Genomic DNA, 24,778 nt, shown 5'->3' with positions numbered 1-24,778 from the left:
TTTATACTGATTTTGCAAAAGCCTTTTATAAAATTGATCATGGTATTCTTTTGAGAAAATTATCATTATTTGGTTTATCTTCTGAGTTTCTGAAATTAATGTCTTCATATCTATTAGACAGAAAACAGTTTGTATCTTACGCACAAAATACTTCATTCAAGTTCAAAGTTAATTCTGGAGTCCCTCAGGGCTCAAACCTTGGTCCATTGTTCTTTTTATTATTTATAAATGACTTACCGAATGTAATAAAATATTCAAAATGCTTACTCTTTGCTGACGACTTAAAGATTTATAAGCAAATTACCGGGTATGATGATGCTATGGAACTGCAAGCCGATCTGAACAACTATTACAAATGGTGTGTTGCAAACAGGCTTTTTTAAATATTAAAAAGTGTTTTGTGATCACATTTTCTCGTAATAAGAATGTGACTGTGAATAACTACAGTATAAATGGTGAGATCTTGCAGAGGTGTAATTTAGTAAATGATCTGGGTGTTATGCTTGATTCAAAACTTTCATTCAACAGTCACATTCACAAAATTACAAATGATGGATTTAGACAATTAGGGTTTATTATTAGAAATACTCGGGAACTTAGCGATGAATATACTTTTAAAACCTTTTTTTTGCTAGTTGCTTTACGTCGCACCGACACAGATAGGTCTTATGGCGACGATGGGATAGGGAAGGGCTAGGAGTGGGAAGGAAGCTGCTGATGATGATGATGCTTGTTGTTTTAAGGGGCCTAACATCGAAGGTCATCGGCCCTGGGAAGGAAGCGGCCGTGGCCTTAATTAAGGTACAGCCCCAGCATTTGCCTGGTGTGAAAATGGCAAACCACGGAAAACCATTTTCAGGGCTGCCGACAGTGAGGTTCGAACCTACTATCTCCAGAATACTGGATACTGGCCGCAATTAAGCGACTGCAGCTATCGAGCTCGGTCTTTAAAAATCTTATTCAGTCATCTTGTTAGAAGTAAACTTGAATATGCATGTGTAGTGTGGGCTCCTCAGTACATGTGTACCATTAACGAAATAGAAAAAAAATACAAAATACATTTTTGCGATATTTATATTTTTAAAGAAAATATAACCGATCATCATATCATCAAAGAGTTTCTTATAGAACTCTATTAAATGAATTTGGTTTAATGCAGCTCAGTACACGTAGAATATTAGCTCAACAGATATTTCTTTACAAGACAGTTAATGGAATATTAGATAACCAAGAGTTTCTTAAAAGAATCAACTTCAATACCAAGGGGGTAACTCTTCGTTTGAGACAAACATTTTACTGCCCCTTCTCAAGCACCTCACATCATAAAAATTCACCTGTTGTAAAAATGTGTGAAGTATATAACAGAATATCTTCAGACAGCAGACAAATAGATTTTGCTTTATCACTTCCTTTATTTTCAAAAATGTTAAAACAATATTTACATTATAATGAATAATTTATTGGAGAAAATTCAGCACTGAAATATGATGTATGTAATGCCACTATTATTTTTCAAATGTATATGTGTTCGTGTATTTGCTGTTCTTGTGAATATTTTTCTTTTTCCTCTGCTTATTTGTTTTATCTTCCTTAACTTTAATACTTTATATGTTTGTATGTTTTATTGAAAATGTGTTTAAATTATTCTTAATTTAGTCAAGGCAATCTTGGTTTTTTAATTGTTATATATTATTTTTGTACATATAGGTACCATTTATATATTGAATGTATTTTGTACCATCCATTGTAATTGGGGATATACCCTGTTATGGATGTATTAATAAATAAATAAATAAATTCCACATTCCCATGGAACTGGTTGGGATTTCGGATTATATGTCTCGTACTATTCCACATCCCCATGGAAGTGACTGGAGCTTGGGATCATATGTCAAGTACCATTCCGCATTCCCATGGAATTGATTGGGGCTAGGAGTCATATGTCAGGTACCATTCCACATCTCCATGGAATTAATTGGAGCTAGGGGTCATATTGAACCCGAGTGACTTAGGCCCATAGTCAGTCATGATTTGATTGATAAAATAATATATGGTACATTTATTGAAATACAGAAGTGTAGTTGAAAATATTTCATCTGTATAATGTCGAAATATGAGCGAGGAAGGACGACAGACTGAAGCCTGACGGATTAGCTCGACACAACAACATTTAGCTACTTCACAGCAGGGGATCTCATTAGTTGGCGAACAAGGAAATACAAGTCCACAAATAAGTCTTGGTCAGAAAGAGAAAGGGGGGTAGGTGACACAAAGGAAGTTCGCAACATGAGTAATGCGCTGGGATATTTTTGGCAGGACGGAGATTCCCGTGACGTCATGGAAAGCTACAGCGGTTGCGAGGACATTCGCTAGCCTAGGTTCGGGCAGGTGGAGATTTAAATCACGTGACCGCTTGCCGGCCAATCGTTTAAAGTTGATGGAAGACCCAGGGATACCATCTTAAGGAATGATGGATGAGATATTCTCGTAACTTCAAAAGTAATCAGTAATAAATTATTGTGAGTACACGCATCGATGTAATGAATTTATTAGATGTCACGCATGGAAAAATAATCAATAATTATTGGCAAATTAAATAAATTGAAGGCTGGATTTCTTGGAAACCAGACAGCTTGAATGTCATTGGCTGGACGAAGACCACGTTGTAAGGGACGCTTCCGAAGGCGCGAAATGTGAGGAGCTAAATCCACCCGTATCTCCTAAATCTGTGATCGCCAGGAGTTCATATTTAATCCAGCAAATATGCTAGCGGAGTGGATTAATTTGATATAAATTTTAACGTCCAATTCGGAGTGCAAGTACCGATATTAAAAATCCACCCCCTCCCTCAGGGGTATGACGTCAATGAATCCGCGAGGGAAAGCTTCATCCATATATACGGGACAAGGGATCCTCGCCAACACACTTGAAATGAATCTCTGGAGCTGAACTGTCGGTCGCAGGTAACTTCAAATTCTACGGGCGTACAGTAACTCAACATTTAATGGCGCGAGCATCCGCCAGTGTTTAGAAAATGTGATCGTGCTCAAGCAACATGAACTGGAAATAGTTAACGTAGGACAGTGTTTGCCAGTTATAAATATCAGTGAAGTAAAGTAATTGCACTGTAAGAGAGTAATATAAATTGTACCACAATAAGTACGTAAATAACATACTGTGTGACGAACAGTACTTTAAGGGAATAATAGCCTGTACTTTGCAATATCGAACCGCTATCATGAACACTTCAAGAAGGCCGTATGAAACGGGCGTATCGCGTCGGACGACATAAATCGCGACGGCTGTAAAATTTGACACCTCGTCGTACGTGTCCAGGTCCATTGTGCGGTAATTGGACGAAGATTAAAATAGTGTAAAATATTAAATTTTTGGGTCTAGGATATTAATTTGTTGTATAAAAGTTAAAGTGTTCAGTGTTAATGTTGTCAATGGTGAAGTTTTGTGATAATTAAGGTATTAGTGTAAAATGGTAATGTGCCAGGAAATCTTTTGTGGAACTACGCCATCAAGAATGGAGGAGTAAAATGCAGAGAGGGGCCGAAAGGAGCCTCTCATCTGCAAAGCTGTAATTGAATACCGGGAAACTAAGATGAGTACTAAACTGTAAATAATATTTGGGAAATGTTATCGTGATGGGAAAAATGGGAATAATTTGATTAGACTTGGTTACCTTCTGTAACAAGATGAGTCGCTTAACGACCCCATCCTAAATTTGTTGCACGGACAGTAGTAAATATAACAATGTAAATAATCGGGTCCTTTTATGTATTCAGTTTGTTGTAGATGTAAATTTTGTAGATATAGGGTAGTACGTTAAGTCATGCATGTATTCTTATTTTCTTTGTAGTCAAGAATAATTTTCTTCACATTTGATTTTGGTTATTATAGTTAAATAGACCCGATATGTGCTTTTCTGTTTGTCATTTTAACGAGCTATGTAATGACACTGAAGGAAAGTCCAGCTTCGTCATACCAGTTGTGTTTTGTTGTTGATTAGCATGTTCACAGTTTCAAAGTGAAGTTGTTAAATTTGTGAGAAGCGATTATAATAATAATATTCAAAGTAAATCATATCTGGATTGATTAGTGCCAGAATAAATCGAAATTGTAAAAGGGGTTATGCGTTAAACATATTAAGAGTGGACTACCGTGTAACAGGCGAAATTAAATTTTTTAAAAAATTAATAATAATAATAAATATAATAAAACTACTTTTTAAGAAGAATTTACTTTTTTAAAAAAAATTGGATATAATAATAATTCATGAGATATCGGAAATTTAGTGAGCCGTGCGTAATAATAAAGTTTAAGTGATCAGGTGCTGATTTTGTCGGAAATCATTTAATGACGGGATGTCGTTTTTAATTCGGAATTAAAGTGTGTGGTAATTTAACTTGATAAATTAATAATATTGAAATGTAGATCGGTGCTAATAATCCGTACATGTTAATGAACGTGTGGTTTAAATTGCGGTCCAATATATTTTTACGTATAAATGTCGTGTCTTAAAGTTGCAATTCAGTAGCCGGAACACGTAGGACTAATATTACGAAACCATGATTGTCAAATTTTGGTAAATATAATTTCAAAATGTTACGATTATTTGTGGAGAATGAACTAAGGCGTAGATCAAAATGAGATAGAAAATGTTAAAGAATCTGCAGTCAGATAATAAAAGGTCGTACGATGTCAGAAGTGAATAAATAAGTCAGTAGATAATTCTGTGAGAAATAAATGAATCAAGGAATATTGAGATAGAAAAGGAAATAAATTCCGTACGAGAGACACTTAGGATATTGAAATGAGTGTAAAATGTACGGGCAGTGTCACAGAGAAATACTGAGTTACGTAGCGGGTAGAATTCGGACCCGTGACAGCATGTACGAAATAAATAGACTGCACTGCTATTCGTCGAGATACTACGGATCTAAGGATAATGAGAGTTCAGAGTCCACATAAATGATCGTATAGTGTAATCATTGTAATGACGAGGGATGACAATCATGATGTCGTGATAATAATAATAATAAATATTGCAAGATAAAGGATTGGACCGCCTTAATTAATTGAGCGTTGATAAAGATGTTAAACGGGAATCTAAATGATAATATGCAACCGATAATAATAATAACAATGTAAGGACGATGTTAAATCATCGCGGTCAGATTAATAATAATTGTCATAATAATAACAGTAATGATGTCGTTGGTTGATCAGTGAAATAATTATAATTGCGACCGATATCTTAATATATTTTGGCGGAAGTGACCGGTTCATTAATAATAATAATAATCATCTTGAGTAACATTAATAATAACAATAATATCTGGAGTCACCTATTCATTAATAATAATAATAATAATAATAATAATAATTTCAAGGATGATAATTTCATGAATATTCTGACGATAGTGGATTAAATTACTTGGTGTGTTTGTTTACTTCGCCCGCGATGCGAGTGGAGGTCATTGTCACGGTATTTCCCACCGCTTCTCGTTATCTCATCTGTGGCAGTAGTCTACTGAGGCTACTTTGTCACATTTCAGATCATATGTAAATAAAATATAAATGCTAATTCAGTGGTATGGCATCAGCTGGACATCGTAAGATAGGAGCTGTCCGTGTAATCCATTTTTCGTAATTCACGAGAAACATTACCCAGTCCGAGTACCGGTCTCGGAAAAATGTATATAGCCGGGGTACATCATCTTAGTTAAATCGAGAAGCCGACCGTAACATGCGTTATGCTCGGGCTCCCGATAGAAGGAAGCTATATCCTTGAACAACGGTTCGATTCAAATGGAATCGATCCGTAAGTTATACTCAAATTGTAATTTCTTTCAGAAGCAACCCAGCAACATATTGATACCACTTGCGGTATAGCAAGTGATTTATTTATGTAACATGTGTGGGAATTTAAATATCGTTGCCAAATGTATCAAAGTTTCGTACGTCGGATGGCGTAATAAACTGCTCCTTCTGGCAAATTATTTCAAAGGAAACCATTCTCATAATCTTTTTATTGTAGTTAGATTGTACCCTTTTTAAAGTTAACAGTCACTTCCTAGTCCTATCATGGAGTCCTTAAATTTAAGTTTACACTCGACCTTTCCCCATTTTAATTTTAAATTGCTCCGTTCATTCCCGTGTTCTATTATGCCGCTATATTTATATTTGATGACTTAAATAATGAACCGACACCCCTGAGATAAATGCTAGTCTGGGACTCGGGAGGTGGACGGGTGCAATATATCACGTACCGTTGCACATCCCCATGGAACTGACTGAAGCTAAGGATCATATGTCACGTACCATTCCACATTCCCATGGAACTGGTTGAGATTTGGGATGATATGTCCCGTACTATTCCACATCCCCATGGAATTGAATGGAGCTTGGAAATCATTTATGTCAGGTACCATTCCACATTCCCAGGGAATTGATTGGGGCTAGGGGTCATAACTCAGATATCATTCCACATCCCCATGGAATTGATTGGGGCCAGGGGTCATATGTCAGATATCCATAAGGGACCTAGTCCATACTGCATATTTTCATGCCGTCTACTTCCTTCTTATGTAAGATTTTTGTATTTAAAATTTGATTTCTGTGATGCAATGCTAAGAAAGGGGTAGAATTGGGAAGGTGGTGGTCGTTTCCCTAATTAACATGAAAATTGGAAACCACGGGAAACCACTTCAGAACTGCCGACGGTGGGTCTTGAACGTACCATCTCCCGATTTCAAGCTGGCAGCTACGCAACCCTAACAGCACGCCCAATTCGCTTGATCAGAATTCAGTTTGGTCGAATGATTTAAAGTCTTTTTTTCTTATTTTATGACATTTTCCCGTGATTTTAAGGGCATTTTACTGATCATTTCCAGTGGTTTTATTAGGTTATCAACATCAGCCCGCAATTATTAACTTCATCAAAGACAGGCCTCTAAATTCCAGGTTATTTTCGGTGCTATGTGTGAAAATGGGGAGTAACCATGGAATTAGCTATTGCATACAAAGGTTAGGTGGTTGTGTAGAGGCAAAATTTTGACCCGCTTGTTTGAACTGAGAGATGAAGTAGGGCTGTTCCTTCTCTATGGCGTATTCAATTTCAAAGACTTCAACGATTTCTCGTGCCTTGCGAGACTTATTTATTTAGCAGATACTAGCTGATGTACCGGGCGAGTTGGCCGTGCGGTTAGGGGCTCGCAGCTGTAAGCATGCATCCGGGAGATAGTCTGTTCGAACCCCACCGTCGGCAGCCCTAAATATGGTTTTCCGTGGTTTTCCATTTTCACACGAGGCAAATGTTTGGGTTGTACCTTTTCAGGGCCACGGCCGCTTCCTTCCCGCTCCTAGGCATTTCCTATCCTATCTTCGTCATAAGACCCATCTGTGTCGGTGCGACGCAAAGCAAATTAAGAAAAAATGCTGGTGTATCCGTGCTTCGCTACGGAATTCTACATTGTATAAAGAAATTTAGATGAGAAATCTAGATCATGTGTACTGTACAGACAAAACTCTTATTTTATATACATAGACACTGTAGTAGTGCGTAAATATTTCATGCAAACATGCATCCCTTTTGCATGGTACGGTACGGTAAGTTACATTTTTCTCTGTCCGGCTCCATAGCTAAATGGTTAGCGTGCTGGCCTTTGGTCGCAGGGGTCGCGGGTTCGATTCCCGGCGGGGTCAGGAATTTTAACTATCATTGGTTAATTTCTCTGGCACGGGTCTGGGTGTATGTGTGGTCTTCATCATCATTTCATCCTCATAATGACGCGCAGGTCGCCTAAGGGAGTCAAATAGAAAGAGCTGTACCTGGCGAGCCAAACATGTCCTCGGACACTCCCGGCACTAAAAGCCATACGCCATACGAAATGAACAGAACGAAAATTGTTCTGCCTATATGTGGCTGGGAAACGTGACCAGCCGTAAGGAGAATAATGGATAGAAGAGCATTGTGGAGATACGAGGTTTTGGTTCTTAAACGACGATATAAGACAAGATAATACCCGTCTCCCATAATCTCGGAAACCAAAGACCAGGGAGAGGGTATTGTTTATTGTAATCTTTTCTTATTTTTGATACATGCAGTATACAAAAGTATATATATCCTTTAGCATAATTATAAAACACAAAAAAGTCAGAAATAAAGCAGTATCCGGAAAAGATCTTTTTTACTAGTTGCTTTACGTCGCATCGACACAGATAGGTCTTATGGCGACGATGAGACAGGAAAGGACTAGGAGTGGGAAGGAAGTGGCCGTGGCCTTAATTAAGGTTCAGCCCCAGCATTTGCCTGGTGTGAAAATGGGAAACCACGGAAAACCATCTTCAGGGCTGCCGACAGTGGGGTTCGAACCCACTATCTCCCGAATACTGGATACTGGCCGCACTTAAGCGACTGCAGCTATCGAGCTCGGTCCGGAAAAGATCAGAAACCAATTTTAACACATAAATGATTTAGGAATGGAACAGAGCAAGAATAGCCTGGAATAAATATTAGAAAGAAGCCTCCGTGGCTCATACGGCAGCGCGTCGGCCGCTCACCGCTGGATACCGTGGTTCAAATCCCGGTCACTCCATGTGAGATTTGTGCTGTCCAAAGCGGAGGCGGGACAGGTTTTTCTCCGGGTACTCCGGTTTTCCCTGTGATCTTTCATTCCAGCAACACTCTCCATTCTCATTTCATAGCATCTATGAGTCATTAATAAATCACTTTGGGAGTGGCGACCCCATCGTACTAATAGCATATATCTGCTTCATTCATTCCATCCCTGACCCGGTCAATGACTGGAAAACAGGTTGTAGGTTTACATTTACAAATGTTAGAAAAATGTTGTTAATAACCGGAACTCTGAAAAGCAAAACGCCCAAACAAAAAAGAAAACACGAAAATTGGTCATGCCATAGAGGTCCATCGGATACACCGGAAACGTGACCCCACCCCCACCCCCAAAGTGAGAGTCACCACAGTAGTCATGATCAGTCCCTGCATACCATGTCCAACATCTCCAGTGATTATTAACACTGTCTTTACAGAAGAGGCAGTTTAAATAGAATATGTCGGTTCATTATTTATATGCTACAAATATAATCTACGTAGCTCTAGACTTCAACAAAACGATATATCTTGCAAGTTCTCCCCCACTTCATCTATTTTTCACAAGAAAATGAAATTACCTGGTGCTTGTACACATCCGTAATTATTTTTAAAGGGAAATCTTTCATGCAGTAATAAGCAATAATTATCATATTTTCTCCGTAATCCCATTATGTGAAGCCTATTTACATTTTTGCACACAAGACGAATCGAACGTAAGAAATCCCGTTTACCATCAATAATAATTGATTTGCATTTAGGACTGTCACCTAAGTGGCAGACCACCTGTCAGTTGTTTACCTACTGTTTTCTTAAATTATTTCAAAGTTGGCAATTTACAAATATCTCCCTTGGTATATTATTCCAATCCCTAATTGCTCTGTCTATAAATGAGCATTTTCCACAATTTGGCTTCTTAAATTCCAACTTTATCATCATACTATTATGTTTTCCTACTTATAAAAATTACACTCAAGCTTATTCATCTACTAAAGTCATTCAACGCCGTCCCTTCACTGATAGCTCGAAACATTCCACTTACTTCGTCTCCTTATTCATAACCCAAAGTTAGCAATATTTTCATAACACTACTCTCTTGTCGGAAATCACGCAGAACAAATCGTGCTACTTTCCTTTGGATATTTTTCCAGTTCTCGTATCAAGTATTCCTGGTGAGGGTCCCCTCTAATTGGGGTCTTACCAACGACTTATACACCCGCTCCTTTACATCCTTACTACAATCCCCAAATACCCTCATAACCAGACGAAGAGATCTGAAGCCAGCTAATGTGATTACCCCAATGAAGATCTGTCCGTCGAGCGAGTTGGTCGTGCCATTAGGAGCGCGCAGCTGTGAGCTTGCATTCGGGAGATAGTGGGTTCGAATCCCACTATTGGCAGCCCTGAAGTTGGTTTTTCGTGGTTTCCCATTTTCACACCAGGCTGTACGTTAATTAAGGTCACGGACGCTTTTTTCCCACTCCTAGCCCTTTCCTATCCCATCGTCGCCATAAGACCTCTCTGTGTCAGTGCGACGTAAAGCTACTCGTAAAAAAATGAAGAAGATATTCCTGTGAGGTACTTTTACCCCATTTTTAATGGCGTGTGGCCTCCTGAGAGGTCTGGTCTTTCGAGTTGACACACGTAGGCGATCTGCGCGCCTGTGAGGATGGAGCCCTCCCTACCAGTAATGAATTCTAATGACGAAGACGGCAAACACACCCAGCCCCCAAGCCATCAGAATTAACAACCAACCAATCAATCAATCAATCAATCAATCAATCACCACTGATGTATAGAGAGCAATTGCGCATGTGGCACATTTCCTATCTGTTGTTTTCGTGGTATTTTCTTTAATTGCAAAGAATTTGGAAATTGTTTGAACATCTCCCTTGGTAAATAATTATTCCAGTCCCTAACTCCTATTCCTATAAACGAATATTTGCTCCAGTATGTCCTCATGAATTTCAACTTTATCTTCATATTGTGATCTTTTCTACTTTTGAAAACACCACTCAAACTTATTCGTCTACTAATGTCATTCCACGACATCTCTCCACTGACAGCTCGAAACATACCACTTAGTGGAGCAGCTCGTTTAATGAAGGTTAAAATCCCAGACCCAGCCGGGAATCGAACCCGGGATCCCTTGGACCACATGCCAGCACGCTAACCATTTAGCCATGGAGCGGACACTTTCACCCCATCAACACAGTAATTAACAGTGAGATGTCTTTTGCTCTCGGCGAAACTTACAATCAGGTGTTTCTGCAGTCGCTCATAATCCTTAAGTTATTGATTACTCTCTACAATATTTATAAGTATTCCAAGGTTGTGGTGTTCTTTTTATAGTGTAGCGTTGTCTGTGCGCAAAGCACACTAGCCCAGAGCAAAGTACACCATCAACAGCAGTTTGCTATGGCTGTCATGGTTGTCGCAATCCTCTCGTCGTGGCCAGGGTCCTTAACATGCCTTTCAGCGTTGTGCAATGATGTTCTGAGTATTTATTTATTTATTTATTTATTTATTTATTTATTTATTTATTTATTTATTTATTTATTTATTTATTTATTTATTTATTTATTTATTTATTTATTTATTTATTCATTTTCCTTAAATTGTAGATGTACAATCTAGGGGTAGTGGATGGAAGTGCCTCCATCCCCACATGTACATTACATAAACTCTACTGAATATTTACATACGTGCAGACCATTTTAAATTAACATATTTACACTCCAAAGACTCTACTCTTAGAATAATAATTATCTTGATTGGTGCTATACATATTAAGAGGTGTAAAGACCCGGTCATTCATACCCTTACTCATATCCGTGTATACATATTCTTCGGAGCTCATACTCATTCACAACCAAACCCGCACGCACACGCATTCAACTGTACTTGCACACATCACTCTTGAAATTGTAATTTATACAAGTTATATACATCGCATATGCGTTTCTATTTACATATACATTCTCTTACTGCGTGGAGGAAGTGAGGAAGAGGAAGCAGTTTTACTTCAGAGGGTAGAAGGTTCCTAAGACGAGCAGACCGAGCGTAAAATCCATTGGAATATGAAGTTGTTCTGGCGAGTGAGGGGGGGGGGGTGAATTAACTCCCTGGCCTCCCTTAACACAGTGGTAATTAAGCTGAAGGTGCTGGAAAGGAGAGAGATGTTGGTGTTCAGTTGTACAGTCTGGTGTTTGAGCGGCTCCTCTTATCACCTGACTGGCATGAAGATGACAAACTATCTCTTGCTGTTTCAGACAGTGGTGTTCCACGTTGAGACACATCCCGAAGTGGAGAACTACACGCAATGTGTCACGTACCACATTTTCCCCAGCGAGAACACCATGATGCTGTACGTGCTGTCGGGGAACTTAATTCTGTACGCCCTGCCACTGATCGTCATCATCTTCACGTACGGCTCCATCATCGCGGAGATCATGCGGCGCTCTGGTGACGGTGAGTGCAGCACTTTCACTACAGTGAGAGTAAACATATTAACCTTTTCATTCCGGCGAAGCGAAAGCAGAGGCGTGGCCTAAAGCAGCTAACCGTGCCCGCTGTACGGGATACTTTCTGTTCCAGCTACCTCGCTCGAACGTATTCACAAGTTAATAATCAATCAATAATCAATACTGATCTGCATTTAGGGCAGTCGCCCAGGTGGCAGATTCCCTATGTGTTGTTTTCCCAGTCCTTTCTTAAATGATTTCAATGACATTAGAAATTTATTGAACATCTCCCTTGATAAGTTATTCCAATCCCTAACTCCCCTTCCTATAAATGAATATTTGCCCCAGTGTGTCCTCTAAATTCCAACATTACCTTCATATTGTGATCTTTCCTACTTTTAAAGACGACACTCAAACTTATTCGTCTACTAATGTCATTCCACGCCATTTCTCCACTGACAGCTCGGAACATACCACTCAGTCGAGTAGCTCGTCTCCTTTGTCCCAGTTCTTCCCAGCCCAAACTTTGCAACATTTTTGTAACACTACTCTTTTGTCGGAAATCACCTAGAACAAATCGAGCTGCTTGTCTTTGGATTTTTTCCAGTTTTTGAATCAAGTAATCCTGGTCAGGGTCCCATACACTGGAACCATACTCTAGTTGGGGTCTTACCAGAGACTTATATACCCTCTCTTTTACATCCTTACTACCTATAGAAGCGCTAATATGTTGGCAGTCGACAATCACGCGGCAAATGAAGAGCGTAAAAGTCGCTTGAACCCTTGCCTTCTGATATCTGATGACTGAACTAGTAAATATAGTGTCGCGAGACAACCGCGAGATATCATGAATGTCGAACATCTCCAGCAGTCTACCGTAGCGAAGCACAGGAAAACACGACAGCTACAGCAGTCCGCCGGAGTGAAAATGTTAATGGCTGAATAACTGAAAAATTGTGAAATAATTGACATATCTTTTGGAATATTTAAGACAAGGTAATAAATAAGTTACAAGATTGTGAGCAACTGCAAAATGACCTCGATAATGTTGTGAGATGGTCAATAGGCAATGGTATGATGATAAACGGGGTTAAAATTCAGGTTGTGAGTTTCACAAATGGGAAAAGTCCTCTCACTTTTAATTACTGCGTTGATGGGGTGTTCCTTTTGGGGATCATTGTAAGTATCTGGGTGTTGACATAAGGAAAGATCTTCATTGGGGTAATCACATTAATGGGATTGTAAATAAAGGATACAGATCTCTGCACATGGTTATGAGGGTGTTTAGGGGTTGTAGTAAGGATGTAAAGGAGAGGGAATATAAGTCTCTGGTAAGACCCACACTAGAGTATGGTTCCAGTGTATGGGACGCTCACCAGGATTACTTGATTCAAGAACAGAAAAAAATCCAAAGAAAAGCAGCTCGATTTGTTTTGGGTGATTTCCGAAAAAAGAGTAGCGTTACAAAAATGTTGCAAAGTTTGGACTGGGAAGAACTGGGAGAAAGAAGACGAGCTGCTCGACTAAGTGGTATGTTCCGATTTGTCAGCGGAGAGATGGCGTGGAATGACATTAGTAGACGAATAAGTTTGCTGCTTGATGCTTGTTGTTTTAAGGGGCCTAACGTCGCAGGTCATCGGCCCACGAATAAGTTTGAGTGGCGTCTTTAAAAGTAGGAAAGATCACAATATGAAGGTAATGTTGGAATTCAACTTGACACACTGGGGCAAATATTCATTTATAGGAAGGGTTGTTAGGGATTGGAATAACTTACCAAGGGAGATGTTCAATAAATGTCCAATGTCATTGAAATAATTTAAGAAAATGCTAGGAAAACAACAGATAGGGAATCTGCCACCTGGGCGACTGCCCTAAATGCAGATCAGTATTGATTGACTGACTACACTCTGTCACAAATTTAATCAAAACCACGTCAAGAATTGTATCATCAACTGTTTCTGCACAAAGTTGCAGTAGAGATAGCGGTGATCTAGCGAAAATACGCTTCAACTTAAATGAAACTTATTATTTAGAATTTCACGGCCCGTGTAACTATTCATGATGTAATATTTTTGGGATTAGGCATTGTAATCAAAATATATGAACTCACTCAACGCGCGTTTCAAAAGGTCTTACTTCATCAGGAGAAAACAGAAAACGGAAAATACGACGCATCAGTGGTTGCTAAGAGAAAGCATGCTAGGAACAACGAATGGCAGCAGTAAAGCATCACTTTCTGATAATAGGTAGCCATTATTCACTAAGGTTGTAGCCTGTATCGCGGTTGAAGTTATCTGGGTGTTTACATATTTCAACCGCCTCCCTGTTGATTCTGGGGCGATATTGATTTATACGGGCAAGAATATCCACTCCTTGTAACATGACACCATGACCAAGCGTTAAAGCATGATCAGCAACAGCTGATTTATCAGGTTGATTGCGTCTGATACACCTATTAGGTTCCGTAATGCGAGTACATATCGTTCTCGAAGTCTGCCCAATATAAGCCTTGCTCCAACTACAGGGATCTCCGTACACACAGGCTACGTCTTAGGGCACCATTTTAAGTCCTTCGTGGCTTTCTCTTAGCAACCATTGATGCGTCGTGTTTCCCGTTCTCCGTTTTCTCCTGATGAAGAAAGGCAAGGTACCTTTTGAAACGCGCGTTGAGTGAATTTAGATATTTTAATCACACGGCATAATCCCAAAAATATCACATCATGAATACAAATCAAACTTGTATAGCCGGACGTACTCTTACAATCCCTTGTCCAACATCTGTCTGACCAGGCGAATCCTGTTATGTTAATAGAGTACACCATTCGGCCAACAATTCAACGCCAAGTGTCGGGCGGCGGTAAATAACCTTACGCCCTAAGGCAGTCAAGGGCTTCGGGCGGAAGAGCTCCTTTAAGTAGTGTGATGGTCCCTCAGTGGAGAAAATGCCTCTGGAAACCATTCCTGATAGGGGGCATAGTACCTGCCAGTACCGGGTTGAGGCGTAGAAAGATTGACTTTGGACCCGCTCTTCACTGGGTTTTCTTGGGCGTCGCTGGATCAGCATTAACGGCCATGATACTGCGGTGTATAAGACAATGGGAAATCACCACATTACCTTCCCAAGAGAATCTTCGACGGATATGGCTGATAACCGGCGCCATCTTACGTCCAAGCTGGATGGTGTGAAATTGGCGACTGGGCATACGAAGGTAGACTCCCAGGCCCTGTGTGGTAAATATGTGAGTGGGTGGAACATGGAAAACAAACCATATCTTCGATGTCAGTGTAAAGTAGGCACATGGAATATGAAAGGGCTTTTACAGCCAGAAAAAAGCTATTTGTAGTTTAAAATTAAATTATCAATCCCAACATTGATATATTGGGTCTGTCTGAAACGCATTGGTGAGGAAATGAATCATTTAACACTACCAAAGGCAATACGGTATTTTTTTCTGGACCGAAGACATTGGTGTACAGATCATCACAGACATGTGCAACAAATGGTGTTGCGATAATTGTTCCCAGTTCCTATCATATTTGGTTAGTGGGTGTACACGTATTAATGATAGAATGATGTAACTTTCAACAACACACCATGTTGACTCAATATAGCTCATTTTTATGCACCAGCAGGTGATGTGGTGAACGACATACCAAGCAGGGAAATAACGGTGGTTCTTGGAGATTTCAATGCAAAAATTGGCACAACGATCACTGATCATGAATTCAGAAATATTATCGGAAAATATGGTATTGGTGAAGGAAATGACGGAGGAGAGAGACTTCTCCGATTTTGTGCGGAACAACAATTTTATTATCTGTAACGAATACTCTTTTCCAACATAATTTTCGAAAGTTATACACATGATGTTCGCCTGGTGATCTTTATAGGAATCAAATAGACTTCATATTGGTCAAAACCCGTTTGAGTCTTCCGTCATTAATGCTAAAACCTATCCAGGAGCTGACTGTGGAACAGACAATCAACTGCTATTCATGAAATTTAAACTACGATTCAGGAAAATGCATCGTGTGCAGCGCCAGCTAAAGCTGCTGAATGAAGATGATCTTAATAAATTTGAAGTTGAAATACAATACGTCCTTCAAAACATCCGAAGAGACTCAAATACAGGTGCAGAGTCCACTTGGAAAGTCCTTAGGACAACCGAGAAGAAGTTTTCTTCCACAACATCGAATTATCAGAAATGCTGGATCAGTGATCATGCATGGCAGATAATAGAACATCGGAAAGAGTTCTAAAGGTCTGGGTTATACAACCGGCAAAGGTATGCTCAACTGTGTCCTGAAATTTAACGAAATTTTCAAGATAAACATACATACAAAACTAGTATTTGTAAAGAAATCGAGGCACACAATAATCGTAACGAAATACGTGACCTTTGTCACAAAGTTAGCCTCTTATCAAATAAATTTAAACCCAGAATGTGGTGATTAGAAGATTCCAGTGGTTGTAAACTTCACGAGTTTGAGAATATATGAGTAGACGGAAGGGACACTGCCAAGATCTCCACAAGGGGGAGGAGTACAGCCAAGCATGATCTTGTGACACGGATTTGAAATGGAACCAGTCATCCCACCTCAAGAGATTAAACGGGAATTTGCATCATTAAAACTGGGTAAGGTACTTGGTCCAGATAGCGTAGCAGCTGAGCTCCTGAAAGAGATAGGCGACACTGGTGTGCAGATCAACAGACATGTGCAACAAAATTTAGAGACATGGCATTTGGACAGCTGACTGGGTTGCACCCAATTTTGTCACTCTGTACAAGGAGGGTACCACAGCCAAATGTGACAATTACATAACCTTAGTCCTCATTTCGTATGCAAGTAAGATACTGCTTATATTTACTTAAAGGGAGGTCTCAATCTTTCCTTGCTTCTTCAGAGACCCCCCATGAACAAGTCGTATTTGTTAGAGGTAAAGGCAAAAGAGAACAGATTTTCAATATCCGTCAGTTTATTGGAAAAAACCAGAGAATTTTAACGTATTCTCATCATCTGCTTTGTAGATTCCCGAAAGGCCTTTGACTATGTTCAGTGGGAGAAAAAATGGCAGTTTTTGTTGGAAATACGTGTTCCTGCGCATCTGGTTTGGCTGATAGCGATTTTATATGATTTGTATGTTCAGAATAAATGGCAAACTGTCTGGGAATTTCAAGATCCATAAAGATATCCGGCAGAGCTGTATACTGTCACCGTTGCTGTTCAATATCTATAATGAGAGCTGCACTTGAGGAATGGGATGGAGCATTTCTTGTTGGTGGTAAGAAAATATCCAACCTCCGATATCCAGACGATACTACACTCATTGCTAGCCATGAGTAGAAAATCGCAGAGCTCTTTTCTCGTGCCAGAAATTTCAGTGTTCAAATAGAACAACAAATTAACTTGAATAAGACCAAAATAATGATTGTTGATAGAGCCGAGGTATTAGCCAGCACAGACAGGAATTGAATCTGCATTTTAAAAAAAGTGACATGTGATATTTTTCAGAACTCATACTATTACTGCAATAAACTTAAACAGGGTGCATTATTAACTTGTGTAAAAACCGGATATAGTATGAAAGATGCAAAAAGGTGACATCAGCAGCACACATCTCGTGTATGCACAATTTAAGTTGGCTGCCGCGTGTTTCACATGGTCGAGATGGCGGGACTGTGTATACAGCTGTTTCTCATGAGTGATAAGTGGCCCTGCAGTGAAGTAGTTACATGTTTTCATTGATTTAGTGTATTAATGTGGATTAGTTTCAATATTATTGCATTATGATGGCCCAAGTATTATAAGCGAAATTGTCTGTCAGATGAATCTTATGGCAGAGATACCGGTATCCCAGGAAGTAAAAAAATATCATGTCAAATAAGTAAAGTCAACCATTTATTTTATGATACAAGTATGAAGGGAAAGGTTATTGCACAGTTTTTGATTGATGACTTGAGATCACATACATTTACATTGAAATCTCGTGCTGTATCCATCAGTCTATCACAGAAGCAGCTTACAGTCAGAGAGTGCCAATTGAAAAGGAGAAATTGACTTCTATAAGGAACTCTTACAGTGGCCTACAACATCAAAAGAGGACAATGATCAGGAGGTTTAAACAGATATAAATGAATAATGCAAAAGATTTTTTTTTGCTAGTGGTTTTACGTCGCACCGACACAGATAGGTCTTATGGCGACGATGGGATTGAAAAGGCCTAGGAGTTGGAAGGAAGCGGCCGTGGCCTTAATTAAGGTACAGCCCCAGTATGTGCCTGGTGTAAAAATGGGAAACCACGGAAAACCATCTTCAGGGCTGCCGACAGTGGGATTCAAACCCATTATCTCCCGGATGAAAGCTCACAGCCGCGCGCCTCTAGCCGCACGGCCAACTCGCCCGGTATGCACAAGATCAAAGATGTTTTCGAAGCAAACTGTATTGTATATAAATATTATGTTAAACTTGTGTTTCATTATTGTTTTATTGTGATGTAATAGTGATAATGTCACTATTGTTGTTTATTTTAATATTTTTGGTGGATTGCATATACATTTTATTTTACAAGTGTGATTACATTTTTTAAACGAAATGCATAATACAGTTCTGTTCAGAAAAATGAAAATTTGCATAATGGCGATATGTTAGACAAATTAAAATGTTCTTTTTGAGCCAGAATTGCTGCTGAAATGAAATTCAAGTCATAAGGAATGCATATGAGAAATAACGTTTTTTCCATTCTTTATTTGCAATGAAAAATAGATATTCAGTTTCTTAAATTTCCTGTAAAATTTTACTTTTGTCACATATCACCTTTTTGCATATGCCGATTCAATTGGAGAACGTCTCAGAAATGCTATACCTTTGTTCAGCCATTTCCAGTTCAGGTAACTGTGCTTCTGAGATTAAGAGAAGAATAGCTAATGCCAAAAATGTAACGACGAATTTGTCCCATTTATGGAAGAATCGCTCTCTCTCGTTACCACTGAAACATAGTAGTATCCAGTCTGGTATTTTCAGTTTTCCTCTATGGACCTGAGACGTGGACTCTTCGTGCTACAAACCCGAAGAAAATCATTTCTTTAGAAATGTGGTGCTGGCGAAGAATGTTACGCATAACTTGGACAGAATTTCGCACCAATGATTCCAGTATAAACCAGCTCAACTTCAGAATCAGATTAACATCAATATATAAACAGAGAGTTTTACAATTCTTGGGACAAATTATGCGACGTAGGAATGACAGAATAGAAAAACTGATCATGTTCCGGCCAAGAGAGATCGTGGACAAGTTCCCACTCGATGGTCGAATATTATCAAGGGTATGATTGGGTTGAACATCTTTGGTGTATCACGTCTGGCCGAGGACCACAAGAGATGGATAGAACTGACCAATAGCCTCCTCGGCGATCACGATCCTCAGAATTGAGGGAACGATCAGAGTTCAACATATTCATTCACAAAAATTCGCCATTAGTAAGAACTGGATAGGGCATAATCTAAGACAGAACACCTTACTACGAGTAGCAATTGAAGGGATGATAAAAGGAAAACGAGGAAGAGGAAGGCGACGATATCAGTTATTAGACAGCATTAGAAAAAGAAAGGAAGATTATGTAGAAGTGAAGAAAAGGGCACAAGATCGAGAGATATGGAGGTCACAGCCATGACTGGACCTGCCGAATGGCAGAACAACCTATGATGATGATGAGTAAGAATGTGTACTGTTTTTAATGACATTCAAGAATCACGCCCTAGATCTATCAGCGTCCCTGTCAGACTTCAAAAAATGTCTACTGAATTATTTCATGGAATATACATGAACTATCTTAACAAAAACAATTTTGTAAAAAGTAAATGGCATTCGTTACGTAATGCCTTTGTCAATAATAAAAATGGACATTCATTGTTTGTAAACTTCGAAATGTTATTTTTACACAATTAACCATTCACTTTATCTGTCAATATATATCCGTGCTTGCACAAAAATATTTAGCTATTTCTCACTCTGAGGACTAGTAGCCAGTAAATGTAAACTTAAGTAGAATCTAATCCTGATCTGTAGAAATCATATTTTAATCTATTATTTGTCATGTTCTTCTTCTTCTTCTTCTTCTTCTTCTTATTATTATTATTATTATTATTATTATTATTATTATTATTATTATTATTATTATTATTATTATTATTATTATTATTATTATTATTATGTTTTAGTAGTAGTACCGGGCGAGTTGGCCGAACCTTTAGGGGCGCGCAGCTGGGAGCTTGTATCCGGGAGATAGTGGGTTCGAACCCCACTGTCGGGAGTTCTGAAGATGGTTTTCTGTGGTTCCCCATTTTCACACGTGGCAAATGCTGGGGCTGTACCTTAATTAAGGCCGTTTCCTTCCCACTCCTAGGCCTTTCCTATCCCATCGTCGCCATAAGACCTAGTTGGGTCGGTGTGACGTAAAGCAAATTGTAAAACAGAAAAAAGTAATAGGGCCTAGTAGTTTCTTTGCATTGTATCTGTATTCTTTGAACGAAGAGGAACGAATTTAATCCTTGCAGCACGAGGAATATTTACTCTTTGTTGATATTGCAGCTGATAAGGTCAGTGTGACATAATTCTTTCCTATAAATGATCGGGGTTGGCCTTATAAGGTACCCGAGGCGAAGAAAATAGCAAGCCTGATTTTGACTTAATTCTTTTCTCGAGTGCACGATTCAATTTAATATGACTGTTTGCTTAAAGGTGATCTGATTTTATGTTTTCCGAAGTCATCGCTTCATAAAATCCTTCTTGTGGACCAAAATTATTACGCTGAATTGTTCTCCTTTGCAGATGTGTTCCGGCGCTCGAGCCTGGATTTCCTGAGTCGCGCCAAGAAGCGCACGCTCAAGATGACCATCACGATTGTGGTGGTGTTCTTCGTATGCTGGACACCTTACTTCGTCATGTCTCTCTGGTAAGTACTTTCTTATCCCGTCATGAAGAACTGACATTCTTAACTGAAAGCCTGAGGGTATGTTCTATGCAATCCCAAAAAACTGCTCTGGATTGCTTCACTCTGAAGGAGAACATACGGGTGTTCGAAGTGTGGATGGGAATTTTGTGGTAAATGTTCGAAACTACGCGAATTTACTCTAATGTTCAATGGCAAAAAAAAAAAAAAAAAAAAACCCACTCTGCACTGACAGCCAATGTGTTCGTATCATAATTCAGTAAAACCTGCCTTTAGCGGAACCTTTATGAAGCTGAAAACTGTCCATATCGGAAGATTTTTCCGGTCCCGTGAATTACGGTTTAATATTCATGTAAATTGACCTGTATTTAGCAGAAGCATCTATCAGTCATTAAATATCACTTTGGGAGTGGCGACCCCATCGTACTAATAGCCTATATATGCTTCATTCATTACTTCCCTGACCCGGTCAAAGACTGGAAAACAGGTTGCAGGTTTTCAGTTAGCAGAACCTATCTGATGCAGAAATGGAAGGAAATTTTGCGACTATAGCGGAAAAATACACTGTTTTAGCCCTTCAGGCCAGCAACTCAATGTTGATATGAGGGATATGAGCTACGAGTTTTAGGTAAATAAAATATAATAAAGTATGAAAATATATTACTTATTCCTAAAAATTACAATCTTATTCTTAATCATCGTTATCCGGTCGATTAGATTAGCATTTTGCCTTTTTCTATCACTACGAGCGCTAATGTGAGTCAATTCATTGTTTACTTAAGCTCTACTACGAGGTCTAATGTGAGTCAACGCAGAGTTTCACTTAAGCCCTTATAACTACATTCGGTGTGGACATTATTCAGAGAACCATAAAAAGCCTGAGGGTATTAAACCAAGGAACACATTACAGAAAGAATTATGTAAGTAAGTTAATTTGGCTGGAATTTGAATAAAAAAAGAAAGCGAGTAAAGAAATAGGCGATTTTAGGCAGATTTTCAGATTTTTTGATAGAGCTATCCAAGACTCACAATTTGAAACTTTCAACTTTCGGCAAAATTGATGAAATTGCTGTATTATACGTTTTTCGTAGTATAGGGACCTATATTTTGTCTGCTAAGAAAACATTTAAAATACCGTATGTAAATTTTCTTCCTAACCCTCATGTAAGTTATATTCCAAATGGTTGTAAGATGGCCAAGATACTGACTGCTACAACAAACTCTCGAACAATGTAATTATGGTAATGTCAATGGAGAAGATTACAAGGCCATTGATCTAGAACTTGAGACAGAGGCGGCGTTATAAAACACCGAAGAGTTCGTCATCCATTATCTCCAAGAAAAGAACACAGAAATTGATGTCAATGAGAACGAAGATGATGAAGAAGATGGTTTATGTAACGTGGAGTTCTACCGACATGCCCTATCAGCCGTAAAGGATATTCAGTAATTTTCACTAGTGAAAAATGGCCCTGAATTGTTCGACATTATTTGCCGTGCCCATATTTTATTAGAGAACCGTGCTATCAGAGATAGTAGCTGTGTTCAGCGTACAATAATTCTGGATTACTGGAAGAAGTAAAAGATCTACTGTACAGTATTACTACTGGTGTTATTTCTATAAAACATGTAATGCGTACTAAATAAGTGTATGCAGTGTACTACTGTGCACTGTGAGGAAGTTCCATGCAAGAACAGATTTGTGTTAGAGCTGATGAACTAGTATATATGTGTGTGTGATTAGAGTCAAGTCATTATTGTATCTACTACCGCACAAAATCATGTAAATATACTGCTGTTTTATCTAACAGAGGTATGTACTTATGATTTTTATGTTATTTTTTAACCACTTCTATGAACTGAAATCCTGTATACAGTGGGACAAATTTCCGCTCCCTTGGGTTTCTCCTGGGGACAGGTTTTACTGTAATAAACGGACTGTCACTGAAGGCCCGGAGTGTGGAGCGCTGGCGGAAGGCGACAGCGGGGGGTGCGCCAGTGGTAATCAAAACAATAGTCTTAGCGAATTGTTGGCCGAGCTCCTCAGACGATCATGGAAGCTGGCCTAACAACAGAAAAGGTGTCCAGCATGATGTGGAAGCAGAAACTACGAGATACTTTCTCGAAAAACTTCTGCAGACCTATACAAAGTGTATCAGAAGTATAATCGACCAAAAAACTCAGGGCTACTACTACTACAACTACTACTAAAAAGGTTTTCATTCCTTCCCTTAAGGGGGAGGCGGGCCTCTTAGACGGTAACGCCGTCTCTCAGGCCGGGAGATTTGTTACGGTGAAGGAGATGCACGGAGAAGGTGAGGGGGTTGGCGGCCGTAGCCTACGTATTACTAGGAACTGTCCCGGCATTCGCCTTAGTACAGGAGCATGGAAAACCACGGAAAACCATTCTCAGGACAGGGGAGGCATGAAAACATGTTACTACTAATAGTAGTAGATGCAACCCTGCCACCCCACGATTGTGTATTCTTTCACTCACAATATTGTAAATGGAATGAAATACTGAACGAAGGAAACAATATTTTCAATGGTTTGGTTACAGTAGATGTTCAATATGCCCCCCTCCTACTTCGATGCACAGTTCACGACGGTGTATTAGTGACCTTTGGACTCTTTTTAGGATGTGTAGTGTGTCGCGGACGAAGAGTGTATCTTCTCTTTCTATGGGGTTCGCATAGTAGTCAATTTGTGCAGAACAAACTGTACACTGCCTACTGGGGCTGGGAAGTGACTAAGCGAGACGAACGAGAAACTTGTGCATTCGCACCGAGCATTATATCTCTCTCACTTCCCACTTTCCCTCCCTTCCCCTCCCTCCTCTGCCGCACAGCAACAGGCAGCGGCTGGCATAGCAAATACGGCAAGTTCGTCAATTTGTAATCATGAAAATAATATTATTGGCCTTACGTCCCACTAACTACTTTTCCGTTTTTCGGAGACGCCGAGGTGTCGGAATTTTGTCCCGCAGGAGTTCTTTTACGTGCCAGTAAATCTACCGATACGAGGCTGACGTATTTGAGCACCTTCAAATACCACCGCACTGAGCCAGGATCGAACCTGCCAAGTTGGGGTCAGAAGACCAGCGCCTTAACCGTCTGAGCCACTCAGCCCGGCAGTTCGTCAATTTGAATCGCGCACTCAGAAGAAACAAAGTAAACTCATTTTCTCGAAAAATGTTCTCAGCCAATCCGATTACACCTCATTCTTAACAGAACATGAAGGGCATCCCTGCTTTTTTGTCGGAATAGTTCTGATACGCCTTGTATAAAAAGCGAAGCTGGTAGTGCGAGTCAGGTCAGTTGTGAGTGAGTATGAGTCAGTCAGTCAGTCAGTCAGTCAGTCAGTCAGTCAGACAGTCATTCGGGAGTGCGTCAGCAAATACGGAGTCAGACGACTACGTGGAGTTCGGCGGCTTGTTAGTCGAGTTGTGAACTGCGCTGTGAGAGGCCGTGTTGGAGAGCAGGCATTCGATGCATTAGAACGCTCTGTGTTCGCCCACGTTCGCGAGTACAAACTGTGTGAAGCGGAAAACTCAAACGTGAGTGAAATAGTAAACAATTTGTAAATAGCAATTTAATAAATTTAGGCGATATTAAAACACACAACCCCTCCATGTAACCATTTCACTTTTAAGGACCTTGACAACCTGCCACAGAACACTGGCTCTAGACCTCCTCCATGTTTAATACAATTCAGTGTATTTTCCAATTTATTTTGTT

At 39.5% G+C, this 24,778-nt stretch overlaps 1 protein-coding gene across 5 annotated transcripts in view; it reads left to right on the top strand.

The window, feature by feature from the left end:
• The window catches only part of AkhR (Adipokinetic hormone receptor), a 357,399-nt gene that overhangs the window by 270,972 nt on the left and 61,649 nt on the right, over positions 1-24,778 (top strand). For all 5 annotated transcript variants that reach the window (XM_067147711.2, XM_067147715.2, XM_067147712.2 and 2 more), the window contains 2 exons: positions 11,899-12,097; positions 20,921-21,044. In XM_067147711.2, coding sequence (XP_067003812.1) covers positions 11,899-12,097; positions 20,921-21,044 — 323 coding nt within the window. The remainder of the gene's footprint in view (positions 1-11,898; positions 12,098-20,920; positions 21,045-24,778) is intronic.

Source organism: Anabrus simplex, chromosome 5, assembly GCF_040414725.1.
Source record: "Anabrus simplex isolate iqAnaSimp1 chromosome 5, ASM4041472v1, whole genome shotgun sequence".
Lineage (NCBI taxonomy): Eukaryota > Metazoa > Arthropoda > Insecta > Orthoptera > Tettigoniidae > Anabrus > Anabrus simplex.
Note: the sequence above shows the minus strand (reverse complement) of the source record. Positions and strands in the feature narration are given on the sequence as shown.